The 24,678-nt window shown below is 57.3% G+C and overlaps 1 protein-coding gene across 1 annotated transcript; it reads right to left on the bottom strand.

Annotated features, from left to right (window-relative positions):
- Positions 1-895: 895 nt before the first annotated feature.
- Positions 896-24,678, bottom strand: IL17REL (interleukin 17 receptor E like). The gene is made up of 17 exons (XM_057556523.1): positions 24,577-24,678; positions 20,783-20,810; positions 7,028-7,177; positions 6,748-6,857; positions 6,359-6,473; positions 6,066-6,110; positions 5,672-5,808; positions 5,472-5,543; positions 5,331-5,385; positions 4,630-4,793; positions 4,518-4,562; positions 4,171-4,228; positions 3,832-3,998; positions 3,569-3,649; positions 2,855-3,384; positions 1,952-2,032; positions 896-1,196 (listed from the first exon to the last, which is right to left on the bottom strand). Exons 1-17 carry the CDS (start codon positions 24,676-24,678, stop codon positions 896-898), a joined length of 2,241 nt encoding a protein of 746 aa, XP_057412506.1.

Here is a 24,678-nt window from a genome sequence, read left to right as displayed (position 1 = left end):
AGAGCGTGTCCCTCCCCTCCCCATCCCCTGTAGCCCTGCACATCCTTAGTCCTGGAGAGGAGCACGGCCGTTGCCTCTGTGTGGGCCTCTGTTTCCGCCATCCGGGGTGGCCAGGGCTGCTGAGAAGTCTTGGGAGAGCCTGCATCTGGTCAGTTCCCCGCAAGCCCCGCCAGCAAGTCTGCCATCCCACCTCCAGGCGGGCAAGGATTCCCGGGGTGGCCCTGGGTCCCGGCCGGGGTCTCTGTGCATGGACCAGGGGACCCCTGGATGGTCCAGGCATGGGAAGCAGGAACTTGTGGCACGGGGAGAGGGGGCCTCAGCCAGAGCTGGGACCTTGGTCCCCCACGTTCCCGTGTGCCTTGATGGGGGGGGGGACACCTGGGGCAGACAGGGGTCTCCAGAGGACCGCCAGGAGTACTCGCATGAGCCCAAAGCCCCAGCCTGTGGGCGGGGGACCGGGCCTGGCTGGGGTAGGGGAGTGGGAGCCTGGGGCTCGAGGGGTGGTTCAGCCCCTGCCAATCGTCAGGGGGCAGGCCTGCGGGCTGAGTGGGCGCGGGGCGGCCCTGACCCACCCGTGGGCGCCACTCTCCCCCCACTCACGGGGGCGGCCGTGGGGCTGTTGGCGTTCCCAGCCTGGGGATGTCCTCCGATACAGGCAGGGCTGTACGTGGTGGAGGGCGGCAGGGTCCACCCGTGTCCGAGGCTCCACCCTCGCCCCAGCCGCAGTCATGACCTCCATCCCGCTTTAGGAGGTACACCCAGGCCCGTGGCCCTCCCACCCCCACCCTAAGGGCCACCTTGCCCTGCAGACCCCACCTCTGTCCTCAAGGAAAGAGGCGAGCCAGGTGGACAAATGTTTACTGAGCGAGGGGCCATGCTGGCTTTGCCCGCCCCCCTAGTCGGCTGGGGGCAGCAGGCCCCGTTGAGGGAGGGATGAGGAGAAGGCCCGGTGGCCTGTGTCCGGCTGAAGGAGGGACAGCCCAGCCAGGGCCTGGGGGTAGGGGTGCATTTGCAGATGCAGCACAGCTGACATCCAGGGCGGGGCCTGGATGCACCGCAGTCTCGTGGAGGTGACTCCAGACACAGCTCGGGAGGCGTGGCCCGGTGGTCCTTGTGAGCCGGCAGGAAGGTCCTGGGAGGGCAGACCCAGCCGGCCAACTGCTGGGTGACCCCTGGCCTGGGACACGGAAGTGACGCTGCAGGGCCAAGGGTCCCCCTGTGGTCCTTGAGCACAGAGGGCACATAGTGGCCCTCAGGGAGTGTGACCGTCTGAGAATGGCTCGTCCTGGCACGTGGCCCCTGAGGCCGATGGAAGCGGCCAGCCCTCACTGGACTGGCCTTGCTGGGGGCCTGGGGAGTGGAAGGTGGTCTGAGCTCTGCCGGGGGCTGGTGCAGGGTGGTGTTCGGGCCGTGGGCGCCCTCGAGCTCTTAGCGGAGTCTTTGAAGGGTCGAGGGAGAGCTGTGTGAGGGAGCCTGGGGGGCCAGTGAAAGCCCAGCCTGGGCAGCAGGGGGCCACCCGGTATGTGGAGCTCAGCCATTGTGGGTGTGTCCTGGCCCCCGGACCTGGCCAACTACAGAAGGGGTGCGGGCACACTCTGCACTCCAGAGAACCTCGTCCTCAGGACCAGGGATGCAGGCCGTGGCCCCTGGCTGTCCAGAGGGAGCCGGGACCACGCTGCGACGGGGCAGGTCAGGGGCTGGGCCATCCGGGGAAGGGCGCGTCCCACCCAGCCCTTCTCTTGGCCCCCACTCAGGGGGTTCAGAGGGGCTGAAGCTCCTTTGACTGGAAGCCCCGGCATGGCCCAAGGGCCCTCGGGAGCCGCAGGCCTCTGGAGAGCTGAGGCACATGGTTGCCACGGTCTGGGGCCGGGTGAGACCCGCCCCACCTGCTCTGAGGCCTAGCCTTCACAGTCAGAGGCTTGGCGTGCCCAGGCGTGAGCTGCCCCCTCACCACATCCCAGCAATCAGGCCCTGGCACTTGCTTCTTCTTGGCGAGACACCTGGCCTCAGGCTGCTGTCCCCTGGGTGGCAGCTGGGGAGACAGGAGTTGGGGGCTGGCTCAGGTGGCCCAGTGCCACCCTTGCCTGGGGGCACACCCGCCCCCAGCCCAGCCCTGACTGTGCGGCGGAAGGAAGGAGAGGGATCCGAGACCCCAGTCGCTCAGGGCGCACTGCCCAGTCCAGCCGAGCCAGTGCCCGTGCAGCAGGCAAGTGTCCCGTCTCCGGGGGAGTCCGCCCAGACCCCAAGGGCAGTGTGCCCCCCAGGTGCCCACCACTTGAGCTGGGCCCAGTCACTCTCACTGCTCCCTGGGGCTCTGGGACTCGCCCAGCACAACACGGGGGCTCCAGCCGTGGCCCCAGGCCAGCCACCGGGCCACCTGGCTGGCAGGTAGTAGAGCCCCAGTCCAGACACGAGGCCCCTAGGGGTGACCGTCGCCCCTGTGACCTGTGATCTGCTGGAGGTGACCTTTGATGGGGAATGGGACCCAGACTCGGCTGAGAAGCTCTGCTGGGGCAGGGAGTGGGGGGCAGTCGGGGGGTACAGGTGTGAGGAGCGTCCGCAGGCCCCCGGGCATTTCCCGGGGCAAGGCTGGCAGGACTGGGGCTGCCCTGGAATTGCTGTGACTCAGCTGAGTTCAGAGGCCGTTCAAGACCTGCCCAGCTGCCCATCTGCGGAAAGGGCTGCGAGAGCCCTGGGCGCCGGAATGCTCCCCCCGCGACCAGGGGGTCCACCCTCCACAGCTACCAGGAGAGGCTCTGTGCTTGCAGGTGGCTGTGCCTGCCCCTCGCTCACCCTGCGCTGGTGTCACCCCTCCCGCCTTCCCCCCCCACCCCCCGACCCCCACCCCCCCCACCCCCGCCTCCGGCAGGAGCCACCCTGCTGGGCCACACCCAGGCCCTGCAGGGTTAGGCTTAGCTCCGTCTCCTGCTGGGCCTGAGGGCCCAGGAGTCTGGACCTCGGTGGCTGGCTGGGCGAAGGGTGGGCTGGCGACATCGAGCTCCTTGCACAGTGGGAACCAGAGCCCTGACTGGGGTCGGCGCACTCAGGGAGGAGGGCGCAGCACACCTGACACCGTGGGACCCGGCTGGGTGCTTGGAGGCCCTGGGGGGGGCCTTGACCGCCCAAGTCAGGGCGGGGCCGGGCTGGCCTGGCCTGACTCCGAGGCGGGTGGCCCCTCTGTCCCCCGCCAAGCCCCAGTGCGCCCACTCCGACATGGGAGACGGGGCTGCCAGGGGCCAGTCTGGGGTCCAGCCCTGGGCCTCTTGCAGCCCCCGAGGGCCTGTCCTCCCTGCCCCCTCTGGCTGAGGCCTGGCCCCAGCGCTCACCGCACTGGAGGTCGCACAGCTGCTGGGGGGCGGAGAACTGGACGTCGGTCCTCCTGCCCTGCAGGCCGGGGGTCGGGGGCAGCGAGAGTGGGTCAGCACAGCCTGCAGCTGCTGCCTGCACCCGCCCGCATTCCCCAGAGGCACCGGCTGGAGGGACTGCGTGGCTGGAGGGGCCCCCGGGGCAGGCCAGGGCCCCCCTGAGGTCTGGGAGTGGAGGAGGTGGGCAGGACAGCACCACCCACCTGGATGCAGGTGCCGGGTGCACAGGCCTGGTCCCCGGGAATGTCCACAAAGGCCACTGCAGGGTCCTCTGTGGGGTCGCCCTGGGTGGGAGAGGGGTAGGTCACGGGCAGCGGGGGTGCAGACCAGGCTCCTCTGCGTCCCTGCGGAGCCCTCGAGCCAGCCCTCCCAGCACCGTCCCCGCCAGGACTGGCTTGGGGACTGTGGGGAAGCGAAGGGGTCAGCACCGCCCCCCCCCAGGTCCCCAAGACGGTGCCCACCGCACCCAGCTCACCGCAGGGGTGGGCGTGGCCTGGAGCACTCGGCGGCACGCGGGCGGCCACGTCTTCCCTCGGTGACACAGGCACACCTGGAAGCGGGCAGGGCTGGGCGAGAAGAAGGCCACCCGGAGGTGGCCCGGAGCGGGTGCCCGCTGGACGGTCATCTTCCAGGCTGCGGGGGGCAGGGGTGAGGCCCAGCACGCCACCCCACAAGTGGCCAGCACCCTGTCGTCTTGCCGCCCGGACCAAGAGGCATTTACACAAGCAAAGAAAAGGGCCTTCTTCGCTGCGGCCACCCCGCGAAGGCCCCGGCCGGCCTCCCTCCCGCCCCGCGGAGGGCTCACCTGGGAAGCGCGGCTGCTCACAAGGGCACCTCACCGGGAAGCCCAGGCTCGTGGAGAACTGCAGGGAGGCCGAGGGACGGGGTGTGGCCGTGTGTGCAGGGACGGGGGGCCCGGGACAGGCGGGCCTCCTGCGTGGCCCTCTGGGACCACTTACACGACCCCCGCCCCGCCCCCGTCGGACCAGGAGGGGGTCAGAGGGGCCACTGAGTAGCTGGGCCCCAGGGCTGGGCAAGGCACAGGGGGACATGTGGCTGCGGGCCCCTTGCCCCAATGCCCGGGGCCCCTCCCTCGGCCCCCTCCCCAAGCCCTGGTAGTGCACGAGGCGGGCTGCGGACCGGCCCACTCACCTTCAGGCAGAGCTGGGGCTGGGTGTCCACAAGAGGGTACTGCACCTGAGGGGCGCTCATGTCAGGGCCCTGGCCGCCCACCCCCGCCCCATCCCTGCTGGGGGGCACTCACTCTGCTGTGTGCGGGCCGGCCGGAGTGCTGCAGCTCCAGGCACTGGGGCCCTGGCCCTGGGCGCCAGCACAGACTCACACGGCCGCTCATGGGACAGGCAGGCTCCCAACTCAGCGCCTGGCTCTCCGGGTGGTAGTGGACGGCGTCCCACAGGGTCTCCGTGTCTGCAGGGACCCTCCCCCAGGGCTGGCGTCAGCTGGCGCTACCCCAGCTGCCAATGGGCCACGGGACTGAGCACCTGCTAGAGTAACCATCGGGCTGGGTCCAGGACTCAGGTGCCTTCTCTCAGGGTCTCTGGGCCCTGGCCCGAGTCTGTGTGTGTGTGCTGTGTCGCTGAGCAGAGCCAAGAGCACCCCGCACCCCTCCGGGAGCCCCTCCCGGCAGCCTTGGCTCTTCCAGGTGGCCTGGCTGTGACACGTGCGTGCTTGTGCACCAGCTGACACGCGCTCTCGTGCACGCTCACGTCCATGCACAGGCTCTGCCAACTTGGAGGGCTTGTCTGGAACACACTTTTGGCTGCCTGCGTCCGAAGCAGGCTCAAGGGTTGAGGCTGGGCCTGCCCCCCGTCTCACCCCCCGTCAAGTCAGCCATCCCAGCTGGACAGGCCAGCCCCTACCCTGCTGGGCACCTCTGACCCGCCCATCTCCCACCCTTCTCTCCTCGCTTCCCCCTCCCTTCCCCTGGCACCACAGGGCACTTGCCATCTTTGAAGGGGCAGGTCTGGATCCGCACGGCGTCAGGCGTCGCAGGCCAGCCCTGCGGGAAGGACTGGGGTCAGCGCAGGGTCTGCCCATCCTCTTGTCCACTCCCAGCTGGGCTGTCAAGGCCACATCCTTACTGACCTCAAGGCACAGGCACGACAACTCTTGCTTGTAGGGCAGAGAGACCCTCTGGGAGACCCTGTTCGCTGTCACCTGCAGGGGAGTGAAGGCACCGTGGGCGGGCAGCAAGGGAGGACCAGAGGTGTGGGCGGGGCCTGGGCCAGCGTGGGCGGGGTTGGGGGCGGGGTGGGGCCGGGGGCGGGGCCGGGGCTGGGGCTCACTCGCACCGGGGCGCCCGCGTCCTCGCAGGTGAACCACTTGAGGCAGAGCCGCACGTAGTAGTCGGGGCCCCCTGACTCTGGCACCTGTACCAGAACGACCTTGCGGCTGCGGTCCACCCGGTAGGAGAGCTTCCCAGCTGTAGGGGGGCAGCAGGTGAGGTCACGCTGGGGCCAGAGGTCACCAGGCACAGGACTCCACCTGTGCTGACAGCCTCCAAGTGGTGACCCCTGCCAGACCCAGGCATTTTGGGAGTCGCCCACCTGAGGACCCATCATGATTTCCCGAGTGGGGAGGGCAGAAGATCCCAGTGGGCGGCCCGTGGGTGCCTGCCACCACCTGAGAGTCTTCCCAGGAGCGATGGGGCCCAGGTCCCACCTGGGGAGGGGGCCTCACCAAAGCAGTCGGGCACGTTCCTCGCCACGTCCTCGTCTGCGCAGTCTGCGAATGACAGAGGCAGCGTTGGGCCCAGCCCACTCTGCACCAGGGGCCGCCCCCGACCTGGGCCTCTGCCCGTGTGGTTTCCAGGAGGCCTTCCTCTCCAGGGAAACGGAGACGGAGACGCTGAATTAAGCCAAATGCACGTGCTGGGAGCTGACCAGCGTGGGGCCCCGCCCCCTGCCCTGGGTGAGTCCCGCCCTGAGTCAGCCCCTGGAAGCTGGACGGCAGCTGTGCCCACGCCGGCCCACCTTCCACATGGTACCGCTGGCCCAGCTGGACCCCGCAGAAGTGGGGGACAGTCCTCAGGGTGACGTAGAGGCTCTGGGCCACGCTCACCTCAAAGCAGTCAAAGTGCACCTGGAGCTGCGTAGGGACGGGCGTGAGCTGGTGGAGCTGGGGCCTCTGTCCGCCCACCCCTGGCCAGGCCAGTTCCACCCCGCACAGCTGGAACCCAGGGTCTGGGGCAGAGGAGGAGGGGCCCCCATTCCTTCGGCCTTGGGTGGCAGAGCCCCAGGACGGGCTTTGGATCAGGTGGCCAAGAGGGGAGGGCAGCCGGGAGCAGGCCAGGGGACAGGTGCAGCTGCCCGGCACCGGCTTGGGGCCGGACCCGCAAGTCCGGGTCAGACCCTGGTCTCACCTGCTGCCCCACCTGCAGCCGGCGGGAGGCCCTAGGGACCCGCACGCTCTGGCACTGTGTCTCCTGGGTGTCCAGGCTCATGGAGCAGGCCTCCAGGCCCCGCAGGCCCTCTGGGGGGAGGGAGGGGCCGGCAGGGCTGTCAGAGCCCTTCCCTCCCCTCCTCTGTGAAGGGCACTTAGCAGGGTCTCCCTGGCCCACCCCACCCCCGGGTTGTCATGGGGATTAAAGGAGCCCTGAGCCCACCACCCCACTTCCGGGGTGTCACCGCCGTCACAGTCACCGCGCAGTGTGAGAGAAGCATTGACACGCAGAAGCAGGGAGCAGCCGTCGTGGGGGGCACACTTCATGGCGGTGGAGAGGGTCAGGGCCTCCAGGACGGACCCGGACATGGACGTGGGGGGCTCCCAGCAGAAGCTGTTGAAAATATTTCCTGGGGAGGGGAGAAGGAGGGTGAGTACCACGGTTCCCAGGGCCTGGATAAGGCTCTTTGGGTGGTTGGGTGGGGGTGGGGGAGGGGGGCTCAGGGGCCTCACAGTCGGGGGGAGGGTCCTCTCTACTTGCCCCAGGGCAGTCAGGGAACCAGGCCCCCAGTGAGTGGTGGGCCACCCTGAGCCACGCTCAGAGATGGCCGCTGGGCGCCAGGAGTGGGCCCCCACCTGGCCAGCGAGGGGGCAGAGGAGCCCCCCTCGGCAAGCTGGCAGGCCCCACGGACAACAGAGATGGGCGACAGCAAAGGTCTGCTGGGGGCACGTGGGGCCTGACCTCAAGGGCACTGCCGCCTAAGGCCCTGACCGCAGGCAGGCGGCTGCACTGGCCCCGACGACCTCGGTCAGGGCACCGGAAACTGCGGCCGGACCAAGTGCTGTGCAGGGAGCTGGGCTCTCACGTTCAGGCGCTGGGGCTGAGCAGTATTGTCGGCCTTGGCTCTGCCAGGTTTGCAGGCGGACGCTTCAGGTTCGGGGAGGGGGGTTGGTTCCACGGGAGCCACTACACCCCAGGGGGGCCCGCGCCCCATGGAGTTGGCAGCCCCGGTTCTCTGCTGCACTCAGGACCGTGGTGTTCACGCCTGGTGACGTGTCAGACTGGGGAGTAACCCCGGGTGGGACAGTGCGCCCAGGAAGGGGAGGTGTGTGCTCAGGGGTGCCTCCAGGGGGCCCGGGCCCCAGGCAAACGCGGGGAGCATATCAGGAAGACCAGCTCCTTGGGCTGACAGTCAAGGGGAAGTAAAGGACGAAAACGCCGGGAGGAGAGGGGACACGGGTGGGACCAGGTGGAACTGTTGAATGCATGTGATGGGGGGGAAGCAGAGGCCGAGGGCGCGCCAAAGGCTTCCTCGCTGCAGAGAAAGTGGAGCAGGAATGAGGGATCCACGGCGGCTGACCACCGAGACCTTGGAGAAGGAGGCACAGAGGCACCGCGGCTGAGACACAGACGGATGCGCTGGCCCGTCGCTCAGCAGAGCCCCGACTGGGCCGTATCAGAAATAACTCAAAGAGGCAGCAGGAACTACGAGGCCTGAAATGTTCCTGGGAAAGAAACCCAGCGCTGTGGATCCCGCTGTGGCCAAGATGGAGTCACAGGGATCAGATTTTCCCTCAAGCCTGAAGCAGCCTGGAAACCAGACGAAATACAGTCTCAAGACACCGGACGTGAGGAAGCACAGGACGGCGATGCCCGAGGGATGGGGACAAACCGGTGAGCCCAGCGAGTGCCCTGCTGTCCTGAGAGCGCGTCCAGGCGGTGGCAGAGGGAGGGGGTATTTGGGACCCCTGGCACCCTCCCGAAGTGGAGAAATGGGACAGACGGAAGTAGCCAGAGCTTGCAGGATGAGCACAGGAGGAGGGGTGGTGCAGAGGGAGCAGGGGAATGAGTGTTCGGCAGAGCCCGGATGAGTGCATGGATGTGAGGAGCTGCAGGCAGAGAAGAAGCCCAGGGGGTTTGCGGGGACAGCGTCCCATCCGCACCCGGGGCCAGGACTATCCCCATTCCCAGCCAGACTGGGGGCTTCGTGATTCACGGGGCCCCGGGTACCCTGTATGCAAGAGTCTTGCTTCTGCAGGAGAATAACTAGCCTTAGACGGAGCACTGCTCTGGCCTTGCCTAACAAGTCTTGAAAGAAAGACCCCCAAAAGGTTAACCTGTTTCTAAGCAACTTAACTGTATTCCAGAAAAGGCTCAAGAATATTTGTAAGGATAAAAGTATATATCCAGCACACAACAGGTAAAAATCACCATGTCTACCATATAATAGAAAATTACAAGCCATGCAAAGAATCAGGAAAACATAACCCAGAATGAGGAGAAAAATCAAATAAAACTGACAGAGATATTAGAATTAGTAGACAAGAACATTAAAACAGTTATTATAACTGTATTCCACATGTTCAAGAAGTTAATTGTAGACATGAAAGATATTAAAAAAAAAAAACCCCAAATCCAACTTCTAGGGATGAAAACTACAGTGTCTGAGATGAAAAATACAACAGCTGGTTTAATAACAGATTAGCCATTGGAAAAAACCACTGGAGAACTGGACATAGCAACAGAAAACATCCAAAAGTAGGTGGAGAGGGATTGTGGTGATGGTGAAGGTGTGTTGATGATGATGGTGATGATGATAATGATAATAATGATGGTGATGATGGTGATGATGATGGTGGTGGTGATGATGATGATGGTGGTGATGATGGTGGTGATGATGATGATGATGATGATGGTGGTGATGGTGGTGATGATGATGATGATGATGATGGTGGTGATGATGATGGTGGTGATGATGATGATGATGATGGTGGTGATGATGATGGTGATGGTGATGGTGATGATGGTGGTGATGATGGTGATGATGGTGATGATGATGGTGATGGTGATGATGGTGATGGTGATGATGGTGATGATGGTGATGGTGATGATGGTGGTGATGATGGTGATGATGGTGATGATGATGGTGATGGTGATGATGGTGATGGTGATGATGGTGATGATGGTGGTGATGATGATGGTGGTGGTGATGGTGATGATGGTGGTGGTGGTGATGGTGATGGTGATGATGGTGATGGTGGTGGTGATGATGATGGTGATGGTGATGATGATGGTGATGATGGTGATGATGGTGGTGGTGGTGATGATGATGATGGTGATGATGAGGTGATAATGATGATGGTAACAGTGATGATGATGGTGATGGTGATGATGGTGGTGGTGGTGATGATGATGATGGTGATGATGAGGTGATAATGATGATGGTAACAGTGATGATGATGGTGATGATAATGAGAATGATGGTGGTGGTGATGATGATGGTGAAGGTGGTGGTGACAATGGTGAGGAAATAATAGAACAGAGCATTGGGGAGCTGTAGGACAACTTCAAGTGACCTAATGTATGTGTAGTTAGGGTCCCAGAAGGAATGGGGAAATGAAAAAAACTTGAAAAAATGATAGAAAATTTTCAAACTTGGTGAGAACTATAAACTCACAGATCCAAGAAGCCTGATGAATGATAAGAAATATGAAGAAATTACAAGGCACACCAGGATCAGTTTGCTCAAAGCCAGTGGTAAAGAGAAAACTGTAAAAGCCACCGGAGGAAAAAAGACATGTGATGTACAGAGGAACCAAGGTAAGGAAGGTGCAGAATTCTTTTTGGGAGCAATGCAAGTGAGAAGATGATGGGAACAAAGACCTTCCAGGACTGAGAAACAAACCCCACCAGCCTAGCATCCTATCCCTGCCCACATATGCATGACTGATTCTCAGCAAACATGCTGGGAACTCAGCGGGAGAAGGGTAGTCTTTTCAGCAAATGGTGCTGGATCAACTGGGTGTCCCCAGGCAAAACAATGCGCTTCAGTCCACACCTTTCACAACATACAAAGTTCACCTAAAATGGACTGTCAACCTCAATGTAAAACCTAAAACTATTAAAAGAAAACACATTTTTATTCAATAAAAATCTCTGTGACCTTAGGTAAGGCAAAAAATTCTTAGATACAACACTGAAACCGTGACCCATAAGAGAAAAAAATGAATAAATTGGATTTCATCAAACTTTAAAACTTCTGCTCTTTGAAAGACTCCGGTAAGGAGTGAAAAGACAAGTCAGAGATTGGGGGGAAATATTTGCAAATCATGCACCTGCTAAGGAACTTGTGTTCAGAATCTATAAAGAGCTTTCCAAATTCAATTATAAGGAAACCAACAACGCAATATAAAATGGGTGCCTGCCTGTCTTCAACGCAGGAGGGGTAGACTGGGGGAGGGGGCCACAGGCTTCCACCATCCTCCCCCCAGACTGATGGAGATTTAAAAAATAATAAAACCAGTGAGTAGTGGGTCTGCCTTTTTTTATCAACATGTGCTGGCAGTTCTAAACAGCATTGGTGATAAAATCTTCCCTGTTGGTGGGAGATCTAAATGATGGCCTGCCCCCAGCCTGGCCCCCAACTGCATCCTTCGCCCACTGTCATCTTGGAGCTGATGTACCTAAGGTGTGGGGTCAGATGGATGACTCAGAGGGGGACAACACCCCAGGGCAGTGGCTGGAATCGGAGGAGAGGCCACCTGCAGGAGGCAGCTGAGTCCCTGTCTGGCCACAGGGGTTCGTGGTCAAGCCCAGTGGGTTAGTCACGTAACGTGGGGGCTGAGGAGGACTGCGTCCCCAAGCCTGACGATTCCTTGCTCTGAAGGTCACCCTTAGAACCTGGTGTGCAGCCTTCTCAAGAGAAGCGATTGTGCTTTAGAATTGTCTCTCCATCTAAGCTGTCCTTCATGTGTGTGAAAACTTCCTCCTCTATGCAGAAAATGAGAAGTCTGCAACTTTTGACCTTTTCTGGAAAAAAACAAAGACCTATTCCAGCCAAGCAAGGAAAGGATTAAAGCCAGAAAAAAAAAAAAGGTAGAGCCATAGAAGAGCATGGTGACCATGGTAAATGATGAAATACATAGTTAAGTGTAATGGATGCAAAGGAGAAGTCGCTTGTTGTAAATAAATGAATAAAAATAAGAACGGGCTCTTGTCCCAAATTAAGCTCACAAAACAGGAGAGAGTATATAGAAGAAAGTGAGGCAGGGGACTTCCCTGGTGGTCCAGTGGTTAGGGCTCCACGCTTCCACTGCAGGGGCTGGGGTTCAATCCTTGGGGAACTAAGATTCTGCAAGCCGTGCAGCGTGGCCCAAAAAAAAAAAAAAAAAAAAGTGAGGCAGAAACACTAAATTATTTGTGGTTCAAAATGGGGAAAATAATTCATTGTTACTGTGTGGAAAGAATTGTGAACCCAAAACTCATCATAAATACTTATGGAGAAGTAAATATATTTGGTCTTATTTAAAGATTTAGAACTATCACAGAGCCTTCCTAAAAGAAGACCTGACAACTGTATTTTAAAAAGGAGAAATATGAACTCAAAAAGAAGAAGTGGGTTACGAAAGGAACAGTGAACACAGGAATGGGTAGAACACGGTGGTGAATTTAAAGTCGTGTTGGGAGGGCAGCAGGAGAAAGAAGGACTCCTGTCTGTTTAAAAACAATTTGGGAGTTCCATTTCCCACCCTAAGGTAGCCCGCGCTGTTTGGACCAATTCTACTGAAAACAACTAGCAATGCTGGAGAAAAAAACATACATGTAAAAAAAACTTCTTAAAAACCTGTGAGAGCTGATAAAGAATCAGGATCATCAGTATAAAACCTGAGGCAGGGCAGAGGGACGCAGAGCACAGGAAGCCGCGTTCCTGGGCGTCTCCCAGCCTGGACGCTGAAGGCTCCAAGTGTGCGGCCGGGACCAGGGGATGCCAGGGCTGCCCCGTCACGGTGAGGGGAATCAGGAGAAACCTGCCCCCTCCCCGAATCCTGGGGCGTGGTGGGAGGGCAGGGGCAGTGGAGCTTCCTGAAGCACCCACAGCCTCCGTGGGCCTGGGTGCTGGGTCCCAGCCCTGGTCTGCACCCCCAGGAAGATCCAAGAAACTTCAATCTATGACTTAGTTAGAAATGGTCCTGATAGTCACATGTCACTCCTGGTTGCCACTCAGAAACAAAGGGGAACCTGGTCTGGGGGAAGGCGCCTACATCCTAGGCTGTGGGGAAGGCATCATTTCTCAGGGGCATGGAGCAGACATTTTTTTTTTTTTGGTCATACCCCGTGGCTTGTGGGATTTTAGTTCCCCAATCAGGGATCGAACCCGGGCCCTCGGCAGTGAAAGCACGGAGCCCTAACCACTGGACCGCCGGGGAATTCCCTGGAGCAGACATATTCAGAGATAAACAAACTTGCTGGGGAAACAAAGCACCAAGAGAAAGAACCAGCAGAGACGCGTCATGGATGGGTCCACGGAGTGCTACAGCAGGTCGGACACAGACTGCAGACCAACCTGCTAAAAGGACAAGCTTGAAAATATGTGCAGGGGAAAAAAACTATGAAGAGGGACCTGGCACATTTGAAAGAAACAAATAGAATTTCTAGAAACAAAACCCACAGAAACAGACATTAAAAATGTAATACATGGTTTGGAGAGCAGGTTGGACATCACTGAAGAGAGAATTAGTGGGAGAAAGATCACAGTGAATGATACAGAAGTCAGCAAAGAGACAAAGGATGGAAAACGCAGAAGGGAGACTGAGAAATAGGAAGAAAGACGTGAAATGCCTGAGGTGTGTCCATCAAGGTTCCAGAAGGAAAGGAGAGGATGGGGCAGAGGCAATATCTGAGATGATGGTTAAATTTTCTAAGGCTTACACAAAAGTAAAAGTATAAGCTGACCCCACTTACGAATATAGCTGCAAAATCCTAAATAAAATTTTAGCAAATTGATTTAATAATATATTAAACATGACCAGATAGGAGTTGTTTTAGGACTGCAGGTGTGGTCAACATTAGACAATCTATCACCTCATTAAAAAGATTAAAGGAGGAAAATTGTATGAGTATCTTTACAGACACAGGAAATTTTCATAAAATTCAACACCTACTCATGATGAAAGAATGTTTATCAAACTAGGAAAAGAAAGACACTTCCTTGTCTAGATGGAGGGCATCTCCTCCAAACGCCCAATAAACCTAATACTTAATGGTACGTTTTTGGGAATCATTGCTATTTAATATCAGGACTAAGACAATGGTTCCCCATTCAACATTGTCCTGGAGATTTGAGCCACTTCCACAAGGACAAAAACAAACATAGGTTATAAACTGTTATTATTTGCAGAGTATGTGATTATCTATATACAAAAACTTAAGAGACTCAGTGGGAAATCTACTAGAAATAACAAAGAAAGTATAACAAATGTGTGGATACAAGATTAATATACAAAACTAGCATTGCTTTCCACCAACAAACACCAACTAGAAAATGTAATAAAATAAGAAAACCATTCATGGATCCTTCAACCTCTGGAGGGCATAAATAAATACTTTGAGGAAGACCTAACTTCCTCAAAGATGGAAAGCATACCATGTTCATGGTTGGAAGACTCACCTCTGATAAGATGTCATTTCTGACTCAAATTGGTCAATAAATTCAATGTAATTCCAAGCAAAACGTGTGATATTGTGATTTATATTAAGAAAAATATATTTGGTCTTGGTCCCCATTTCTGGTACAGAGCTCCTAAAGCTCTTGGAATTTCCTAAATGATGAGTGATAAAGGTGTCTTTTGTTATCTATAACAAACTTGTTTCAACCACACCTAGTTTGTTAATGAGGTGATTTTTAGAAGCACCTAAGGATGGGGGCTGGTTGCCAGGGGAACCAACCATGGGATTAGAGGGTTGGAACTTTCAGTCCCACCCCCCAGACCTCTGGGGAGGGGAGAGGGGCTGGAGGTTGAGTTCAATCACCAATGGCCAATGATTTAATCAATCATGCCTATGTAATGAAACCTGCATAAAAACCCAAAAGGACGGGTTCGGAGAGCTCCTGGGTTGATGAACACCGGGAAATGACAAGTCAGAGCGCATGGACACTCCTCATCCTTCCACATGCCTCGTCCTGGGCGTCTCCTCCATCTGGCTCTTCCTGACTTATATCCTTTGATAATAAACCGGTAATCTAGTAGGTAAAATGTTTCTCTGGGTTCTGTGAGCCGCTCAAGCAAATTAATTGAACCTGAGGAGCAGGTGGCGGGAGTCTCCAATTTATAGCCGGTCACTCAGAAGTACTGGTGACACCTGGAGTTTTGACTGGCACCCGAAGTGGGGGTGTCTTGTGGGACTGAGCCCTTCACCTGTGGGGACTGAGGCTCTCTCCAGGTAGATGGTGTCAGAGCTGAGTTAATTGCTTGGTGGTGTTGAAAAATACACACACCGGAAAATGCCCGCTGAAATTTTCAGGAAACTTACAATAAAAAATTCCGGTTGAAGATTTAAAGAGTTCAGGGTCAAGTCTCTGGCGGGACTAGACCTGGTGTTCAATGCCTTCGTGTCCTGTCTGGACCTTGGCCATGTTTAATGCCAGCTGTCACGGACGTTCAATTCACTGGGAGATGCAAAATGGTGATATGATAATTCTATTGTTTTGCTTCCATTTATTAGCTGGAGTAATTGTTCCAAGGGAGCATTTGTAGAAGAAAGGCACGATCAAGGCTTGATTCCTTCCCTTTATTTACCCAATCTTCAAGATGAGTTGGTTCCCTGTCATCCACAGAGACGAACAATTCTTTTTTTTTTTTTTTCTTTAAACAATATCGCTAAGAATGCATGGGTTTAAGTATGGGCTGCAATTCATTGCAGTGCTTATTCTTTTTCGAAGCTCAAACGATATCCTCTTGGCTAGTGGGAGCTCCTTCTGGCCTCCGTGTACTGCAGACTTGTCACCACCGTCTTTGAGAGCTTCTTCCATCTGGAATGACAAGATGTCCCAGGCTCTTCTTGTACATTTTCTGCCCCAGACTGGAAATCAGTCGCTTCTCTCCGAAGCCCTGCCTGGTTTATTTTGGTGAAAAATGGTATTTCAAGGCCACAGCACTAGAGAGGCTCAGGACTATGAGTTAGTCATTGTTTCTAGGATTTTTCTGTGGGCAGAGCTGCAACGTATTTAAAGCAATACCTCATGAGGTCATACTTAGGTTACCAATTCAGAGTAAAGGTTTTACAGCACCTTTTCTACATGACATCTGCATCTCCTTTCTTTCGTGCTTGATTCTCAAGAACACAGGAGAGGATAGAATGAAAATATGTCCTAACTGTCATTTGCTGTACTGCACACACCACACACAAGTCTGGGTCACAGCACGAACCATCGGGGTGACTGGAAACAGCAGAAACGTGCCTTTGCATAGACTCTTCTCAGTCTCTCCCCATTTTTACAGCTGTTCCCTGTCTCCACCATCAGTGTACAGCTGTGAATACCACACTGTCTCCTTTTCCACAGGTAGTCTCAGTTTTGCAAATAGCCCTGTATTAAATTCTCACCCGTTTCTGATCTGACCCTCCTGTAGTCTGGCTGCCTGAGGCTTGTTCCCCCGGAGAGTCCCCAGGAGGGGCCATGGGACAATAGTCCGTGAGTGTACCTTTATACCTGAAGGTCAGTTTTCTTTTATGGAAACATATTTGACGTATAACATTGTGTAAATCGAAGGAGTACAACAAATTGATTTGATGCATTTATATGTTGTAATAATTGTCATTGTAGCAAAGGCACTCCGTCAAGTCACATAATTATCATTTCTTCTTTTGTGGAATAATTACAATCTAGCCTCTTAGCAAGTTTGGTGATTATAATACAGTATTGTGTCTATATGCACCATAGCTGCATTATAGTTTTGCTGTCCATTTTCTGCTAGCGTTAAAATGTCGCTCTTTGAAAAGTCTGATATACTTTTCTTTCCATTACAAATTGTAAAGCTCTTTTTGCCGAGAGGCCCAAAGATTTTTCTCTTTCTCTTTAAAATCCAGCCATTTTACTAGAATAACTTTTGATGTGGTATCCAGGACTGATATTCTCGGGTTCATGGTTTGCCTTTTCAATATCTACCGTCAAGAAAAAAAATGTTTGTTCTCCTTGAACTGTAGTTTTTAGTGTTTGTTCTGCTGCTTTGGTTTTCTTTAGGGTCTCATATCATCTGCCTTCTGGACGTTCTTTGCCTATCTGTAACATTTACCATTATTCACACATCATTTTATCTCTTTTTACATTTCTTTTTGATTTTTTTCCTTTCAAATTTTACTCGTATTCTTTTTTTAAGTTGAAATATAGTTGATTTACAATGTTGTGTTAATTTCTTCTGAATAGCAAAGTGATTCAGTTATACGTATAGATACATTCTTTTTTTTTTTTTTTTTAACAAATTTTTTTAAAATTTTTATTTATTTGTTTATTTATTTATGGCTTGTGTTGGGTCTTCGTTTCTGTGCGAGGGCTCTCTCTAGTTGCGGCAAGTGGGGGCCACTCTTCATCGCGGTGCGCGGGCCTCTCACCATCGCGGCCTCTCTTGTTGCGGAGCACAGGCTCCAGATGCGCAGGCTCAGTAGTTGTGGCTCACGGGCCTAGTTGCTCCGCGGCATGTGGGATCTTCCCAGACCAGGGCTCGAACCCGTGTCCCCTGCATTGGCAGGCAGACTCTCAACCACTGCGCCACCAGGGAAGCCCGATACATTCTTTTTTAAAAATATTCTTTTCCATTATGATTTATCACAGAATGTTGAATAGTTCCCTGTGCTATACAGTAGGACATTGCTTTTTGATTTTTAAAAAAATCTCCTTTTCACCTGCTATTTCTCTCAAGGCATTTAATATTGGGTCTATTCACTACTTCCAATGCAGTCTTCATTTATACAATGATTTTTTCCTTTATTTCTAGTCACCTCATTTCCGAACGTTTCTAATTTTGTTCATATCGTTCTTTAACGTCTTGTATCATTTTCTTGAATATTCTAAGCCATTTTGAAATGAAATGTTACACTTGTGGGTTTTCAGGATGCTCTTCTGGTGCACTTCCTTTGCCTGTCGGCACATTATTCTATTCCTTATTTTCTTTTTCATTATCATAACTTGTCTGGAACTTGCCCTTGACAGTCTCCCCTTGCCCACATTTACGTGGATTCAGTTTCCCAGAGCTCTTAGCAGACTTGGTTCTGCTTTCCTGACTGCACAGAGCTCCCTCTGCTGTCACTTATGGGTACTGTTTAAAAATAGGGTGGATCGCTGTTCAGTTTCTTAGCTCTTTCCCGCTTGCCTTCGTCTACCTGAAGCTGCTCTTTTCTTGCCTCTGTTGTGCTTGATGCCACTCCGAGCTTCTCCGTGCAGGGCCGTCTCCCAAGGGGTCCCTGCACCCACCTGCCGCAGTGGTGGGCGGCCCCTCAGGGGGTCGTGTGCTTCCCAGCGATTCTCACCGTCTGTGGGGTTCAGACACCCCTCCACCCCCTGCTGCACAGACCCCGCTGATTCTCCCGCCTGGGGCTCTGGTGCTCATCTCTGGGGTCTGGGAGCGTGGACCCCACTTGTGTTTTACATCCTCCTTGCTCTTGGGTCTGAGGATTCAGGGAAGCTACAACCACACCATCATCTCCCAGGACAATTTAGGAAAGAAAGGAGCCAGAGGGGCTTGCCCTACCAGAAATCAGTATCTAGCTGAGCTCCATATGGACTCAGGCAGTGTGACCCTGCTCAGGGATAGGGGTGGGTCAGGGAACCGTGCACACGGCGTGGAAATCTGACGGGGTGGGCGGCGTCCAATACATGGTGTGGCCACAGCCGGATTTCCAGGCAGCAAAAGATCACAGTTGGGTTCCTACCTCACACCGTACACAGAGATACATTCTAGATGAATCAAAGACCTAAATCTGAAAAACAAAACTTTAATATAGAAATATAGGAAATACAGGGAGAAAAATCTCCCTGACCTCAGGATTGGGAAGGCTTTCTTAAAAGATCCCCCCAAATCCACAAAATCCATGAAGGGGGAGGCTTGTAAACATGGCTGCATCAAAACTGAAACCTGTGACTCACACCATGAGGCTGAGACTGAGAAAGTGGAAGGACTCTCTGTGACGTGGGGTGACCACCTCCACACGGTGGCCCAGGGCACGCTGGTCCAGGGCGGGTCAGGCACAGGAGACCACATGGGTCTCAGCGTCGTCAGAGACACACGGACTGAGACGGGAGTGGGGGTGGGGAAGCTGTGGCCTCACGAAATCCCTCCCCCATAACTGCCAGAGCACAGAGATGGCACAAAGCCAGAGAACGGCCCCCGCAGCAGGCAAAGCACACGGGCACAGGCCAGAGCACCACCCCAGATGCCGTGGTGTATCCTTGCCTGGCGACCCCGCTCCCCAGAAGCCCTGCTGGTGGGATGACTCAGCCTCGGAATTCTTGACAAGCCCCCTCTCCCCCCAGTCCGGAGAGAAGGAGGCCGGGCGGGTGTCCTGTATTGTCACCGCTCCGACTGGCGTGCGGGGGAAGGAGGGGGAGGGACGAGACCGTGGAGGCCCCAGGGCTCCCCAGAAGCCGAGGGCCCCTCCCCACACCTCTCCCCGGCCCTCAGGACCCGCCTGCCGAGTTCCCCGTCTCCCCAGCCAGGCCCGGGGCCGTCCTGACACCCAGCCCTCTCACACAGCTCCGTGGGGGAAACACCATGGATCTGCGGTCAAAAGAGAGTGAGAAGGGAGCCTGAGTAACCGGGGGTCTGTAGGGAGCTGCCGAAGTGTGACCAGGACGGAAAGCATGTCACAGACGGAGTATAGGAAAAATTAAAATAAGGATGGAGGAGAGGAAAGACATGGAAGAAAGGAGGGGAAAAGGAACACAGAATGTGGGAGGGAAGAAAACGTCATGGAGGGAAAGAGGGGACTCTTCCTCAGGCACCTCCACCGTGACAAGGACACAGCTTCAGTGAGACAAGGGATCCGACAGGGGATCACACAGCCGGAGGCTCAGAGGAGCCGTGCCGACCGAGGACCAGTCAAGGAGCCGGACAACCCAATTTCAGGACAACTAAGTACAGTGAAGACGCAGGAATCAGGAGACGCGGCTAGAAATTAAATTGCTGGCTTGGAACGGTTGAGATAATCATGGCAAAAGCCGTTGAGAAAGAGAAAAATGAATGGAAGCAGGTGATGGAAGGCGGAGGTGACTGAAGTCAGATCAGATGGGAGAACGGGCATCACAGAGCCCGGCTTGGACGAGGGACGGCCTGGGGGCGGAAGAGAACCCTGCAGGCCCCTCGGCAGAAATGCCAGGGTGGCCTCGGGCTCCTCACCCTCGGGGGAGAGTCCAGGGACAGAACTGTCGCCGAGGGGACCTGATGCTACTCAACACCCCACACCAACTGACCGCTGGTCAAACAAACCAGAGACAGGGGGTATTGCCTGGGGTGGGGGCGTGTCCCCGGCTCGGCGGTCAGCAGCCTGTGTCATAATCTCACTCCTTAACCTTGCAGGGGTTCTTGAGGAAATAACACCTCTTGAGGTGAAGAAACATTTAAAGTTTAACCATTTCTTTAGTTTTTCCTATTAAAGTCAAGTCAAATTAAATACTTAGTTTACATGGCATAAGGTAATTTCACCCTTATAAAATATTTGTTATCTGTTTATCACACGAACAGTATATTTGCCTACAAAAATGTCTAGAATAATGTTTTCCTAATGTAAACAATATTTATTTCTATATGGGGGCTTTGGAGCTAGATTTATTTGAACTTTCCTCCATATATATTTTGCATGTCTTATGTCCCTTTTAATGAAATATAAAGTGTCTGCAAAGACAATAAAGCTATTTTTAAAATGGGATATCGTTTTACAATGGGAAAAAATGAAAAAGTGTGATAAGAGATATTTATTGCAAAGCAATAAACTCCATTAAAACAGGAACGCACGATTCCCACATCCAGCAAGCCCACAACTGGGCTTGACGGGGCCCTTGCCCTCCTGCACCAGGCGGTGGGCAGGGAAGGCGGCGGCGCTCTGCTAGGTGAGGGGCGGTGGCAGTGGTGGCAGCTCTTCCTGCACAGGAGGGAGACTGGCTGCCAGGCAGACCTGGCTCCCGGGAGGGCAGGCTGACCGAGGACCAGCAGGGCAGCGAGTCCCCCGCGGCCTGAGATGTACTCACGGTTTATGCGGCTCTTGCAGGTGAAGCCCTGGGGACAGAACAATGAGAGGGGGTGAGAGGTCAGCTTGGCCACCTCTTGTCCCCCGCCCCCCCCCCCGAGCCCCGCCCCGGTGTGACCTGGACCCCGTGGACCTTCAGGCCCCCCACCCCCTGACCGCACCGACTTCCCATGCCGGCATCCGAAGCTCCCCCGGCCCCCTTGTGCCCGTGCTGGGTGCGTGCTGGGCTTCGGGAAGAAAGGAAAATGGGCAAAGATCCCGGCCTTGGAGGAGCTGACACCCTGAGCCGGGGGAGCCGCACGACGTCAGAAAATGACATTTAATGTCAGCTGGTGAAAAGTGTGTGGGAAGATAACCGAGGGGTCAGGAGGGTGGGAGCTGTGACTCCGCCGGGGGTGGCCTCGCTGGGTCTGGCCTGGGGACCTCGGGGAAGGGCAGGGATCAGCCCACGCACACTGCCTCTCCCGCTGGACTGACAGTTTCCCGCGGGGTCGGGACCAGGGACCAGGGACCAGGCTCAGACAGGGTCGGTGGGGGAAGGCGCCAGGGCCGTGCCCGTGGACCGCACTTTGGTGGGTGGGCCGAGGGGCTCCACGCTAAGCTTGGGAGGATGGGGTCGGCAAGCAGGGTTCTGGGAGCCCGGGAACGGGCACCCGAAGCGGCGGAATACAAGCCAGGAGGGTCGCTGCCCTGGGCCCGAGCTCCGCCGCAGTGCGGGCCCTCTGGGGGCGCCCAGGGAGCTCCGACAGCTGGGGCCCCGAGGTAGAGACCCTGCCGGCACAAGTGGGGAGGTGGAGGGGCGAAGGGGGTCTGCTCCTGTGCCTTGGGTTTGCAGGGCAGGCACTATGGTGGGTCCAGCTCCAGCTCCACCCCCCTTTCTAAATAGCCTTTTCATTTTGGAATAATTTTAGATGTACAGAAAAGTTGCAAAGATAGCACTGAGGTTTACCCAGTGACGCCCGATGTTAACATCTCGGGTAAGTGGGTGCCACTCTTGGGCAAGCCCCAGACTCCGGGATTCGCCCGTTTCCACCCAGGTGCCTTTTCCACTCCAGCCTTTTAACTGTCACCCCGCGTCCACCCTGTCTTCTGACCACATCTCCCCGAGACGCCGACTCGCCCCCTTAGGCCTCCAGCCGCACAAACCCCACAGAGGGGACCCTGCGGCCCTGCCCACGGCCCTCAGGGGTGAGGAGCCTGACTCCGGGGCCGGCCCAGGGTGGCAGGAGGGCTCTGCTGGACTAAGGGGCTGCACCCACCTGGGTGCCGCGCCCAGACGGTGACTGGGCAGGTGGGCAGAGGGCAGGGCAGCCCGGTGCAGCGGGCCCAGGAGCCAGTGGAGAGAGCGGGGCAGACCCAGCAAGGCAGGGCAGCAGCTGGGCCTGGGCCGCAGCCCTGAGTGGACAAGGGGGGCAGCGGCTTGGGCCCTGGCCCACCCTCACTCCCTGACACAGCCCCAGATGCTTGGAGTCACCCCCCGGCATCCTCCGTCCTGTGGCCCGAGCCCGTCCCCCTCCCAAGCTGGTAGGGGCTGGAGGGCAGCTGCGTCCTGGCCCTGGGTCACTGCCCGCCCACTGGGGACCTCCTGCTGCCCCTGTGCCTGAGGACCGCGCAGCTGTGGCCCCTGGGTTTCCGGTGGAGCGGCGGTGGGCGCGGTCTGGTAGCTGGCCCTTCGGTGCCCGCAACTCCTCTCCCGCCTTGGGGACCAGCAGGGGCGAAGGTCGAGGTCAGAGAGTACCTGCGGACTCCGGTGCCCAGGGACCCTGGCATCTTGGGAGCTGGGGGTGGGGACCCGGCAGAGGCTGGCCTGGTGCCCTGGGGCCCTTTGTGGGGCGGGGCCGGGAGGGAGAAGTGGTGGCCCCCCCCTCCCCCTCCCCGCCTCTGGGGTTTTCCGTCGGGCTTCTTGGGGCTTCCCAGGGGGGCAGGCGTGGGGGGGGTCTGTGGGGAGGGACCCGAGGGTGGGGTCTGGGCCCTGACCCTGAGGCTCCACTGGGTGCGGAGGGCGGGGACCCGCATGCTGCAGGAGGGGCCCCGGCCGCCCCTCTCTGCCCTGAAGCACCCTGCGGTCCTCTGCTCCTGTCCGCCCCACCCTCTGCCCCGACTGAGGACCTGCCAAGGCCCGGAACAGCCCTGCTGGGGGAGGATGGGCTGCAGCGGTCTCCATGCAGGTGCGGGGGGCACCAGCCGTGCCAGAGGTCCTCCGGCTTCGCCCCACAGAGGCAGCCCCACCCGCCGCCCTGGGTCTCTTGAGCCCCTCCCGTTCAGACCCCTCCTCCCGAGCTGTGACTCTCCCTTTCCGACCCCCTCCCTCAGCTGCCAGCAGCCCCCGGGCCTCGCGGGCTCTCCGTCGTCCCCTTCTCCTCTGCCCCTCCTTCCGTAATCCCACGGGTGCCACAGTGGCTGGAGCTCCACGGCCAAGTCCAAAGTGGGGCCCAGGCCTGGCCCTCCCCGTGGGGGGCAGCGGCGGGGTGGGGGGACCCTCCCTCCCTGCCTCCCTCCCCTGGCCTGGCCCTCCTCCTTCTGCCCGGGATCCCTCCTCCTCCTCGCAGCCCTCCCCACATCCGGGCCCATCTCAACATGGGGCCGTCCCATCCCACACCCAGCTGCACCAACGCCAGTTCTCATGTCTGACGGGCTTCTCAAATCCCATATTTCAAAAATGAGTTTCCTCCCTGAACCCTTGCCCCCCTGACCGCATCACAGGAAACATCTCCTCCACCGGCCCAGGGGGCTACGGTCACACTTTAAGGTCCATCTTGGATTTCTCCTTCCCTCAAGGTCAAGGGTCCCCTGCCCTGCCAGCTCCACCTCCAAAGTACACCCCAAAGTGGCCCTGTCCCGTTCTCCATCTCCGTGGGGAGGGTCCAGGCCACCACCCCCTCCCACCTGGGCCCAGCTGTTTCCTCTGCACCCACCGGCTCCCACCAGGAGCCAGACGGACCTCCCCCACCTCCATGGGTCCCTGCACCTCGGATCTGAGCCCAGCCTGACCCCCGGCCACCCAAGCCCGCTCTGTCTGTCCGTGAGCTCCCTGGAACCTCTGCTGGACGCACTCGCAGGCCTCGCGGAGCTGCCTTTCCTCCTGACTGGGAACCGGGTGTCCCCAAGTGTCCCCCGGGGGGCCCGGCCACTGCCCCCGATAGGCCTACGAGCCCGCACGCCAGGCTGCCCTCTGTTCAGCAGTCACCACCACCTACTCTTGCTTTATGTGCGTCTCCCCAGGTCCCTCCTGTGCCCACACTTGGAGGGGTGCACATAACGGGTGCACCCCAGCCCCTGTCCCAGCGGCCCGGCCCGCCAGTCTCGCACTGGGGGACCTCCCGGCACGCGGGCACACTCTGCGGGCAGGTGCTGCCAGACAGGACGCCTCCCAGGGACAGTGAACGTCCGGGACACCACCACTTCTGAGCCGCGTCCTGGCCCCGCGGCTCCTTCCCACCCAGGATTAGCTTGGTGTCCGCGGCATTCCCTTAGTGGAGCGTCCACACAAGCCCGGACGCCGCCCTGGATGATGAATCGGGGTCTGTGAACGCAGGAGGGGCTCTCGGGCTGCCCCCCACCACGTGGCTCCTCGGAGAGGGACAGGTCACAGGTGCGTCAGCGCCCCTGCCCCTCAGGCTCCCGGCAAACGTTTCCCAGAGCGGCGCTGCGGGGTCAGGCCACCACCTCGTGGGGATCCCAGGCCCCCGCCACCGACCGCCCCGGGCCGACTTCCCTGGCCTGTGCTGGGGTGGGGCCGGCTAGTGCCCACCGAGGGGAACCAGGGCAAGAGGAGAGCCTGGGGGCAGGGCTCACCTGGGAACAGGAGAGGCCACATTCCACGACCCTGGGGACGGCCAGGCTCTGGTAAGCGCTCCAGGTCAGGGAGAGGAAGGCGAGGGCTCGTCCAGCCAGCAT

This window comes from Balaenoptera acutorostrata, chromosome 11 (genome assembly GCF_949987535.1).
Source record: "Balaenoptera acutorostrata chromosome 11, mBalAcu1.1, whole genome shotgun sequence".
NCBI lineage: Eukaryota > Metazoa > Chordata > Mammalia > Artiodactyla > Balaenopteridae > Balaenoptera > Balaenoptera acutorostrata.
Note: the sequence above shows the minus strand (reverse complement) of the source record. Positions and strands in the feature narration are given on the sequence as shown.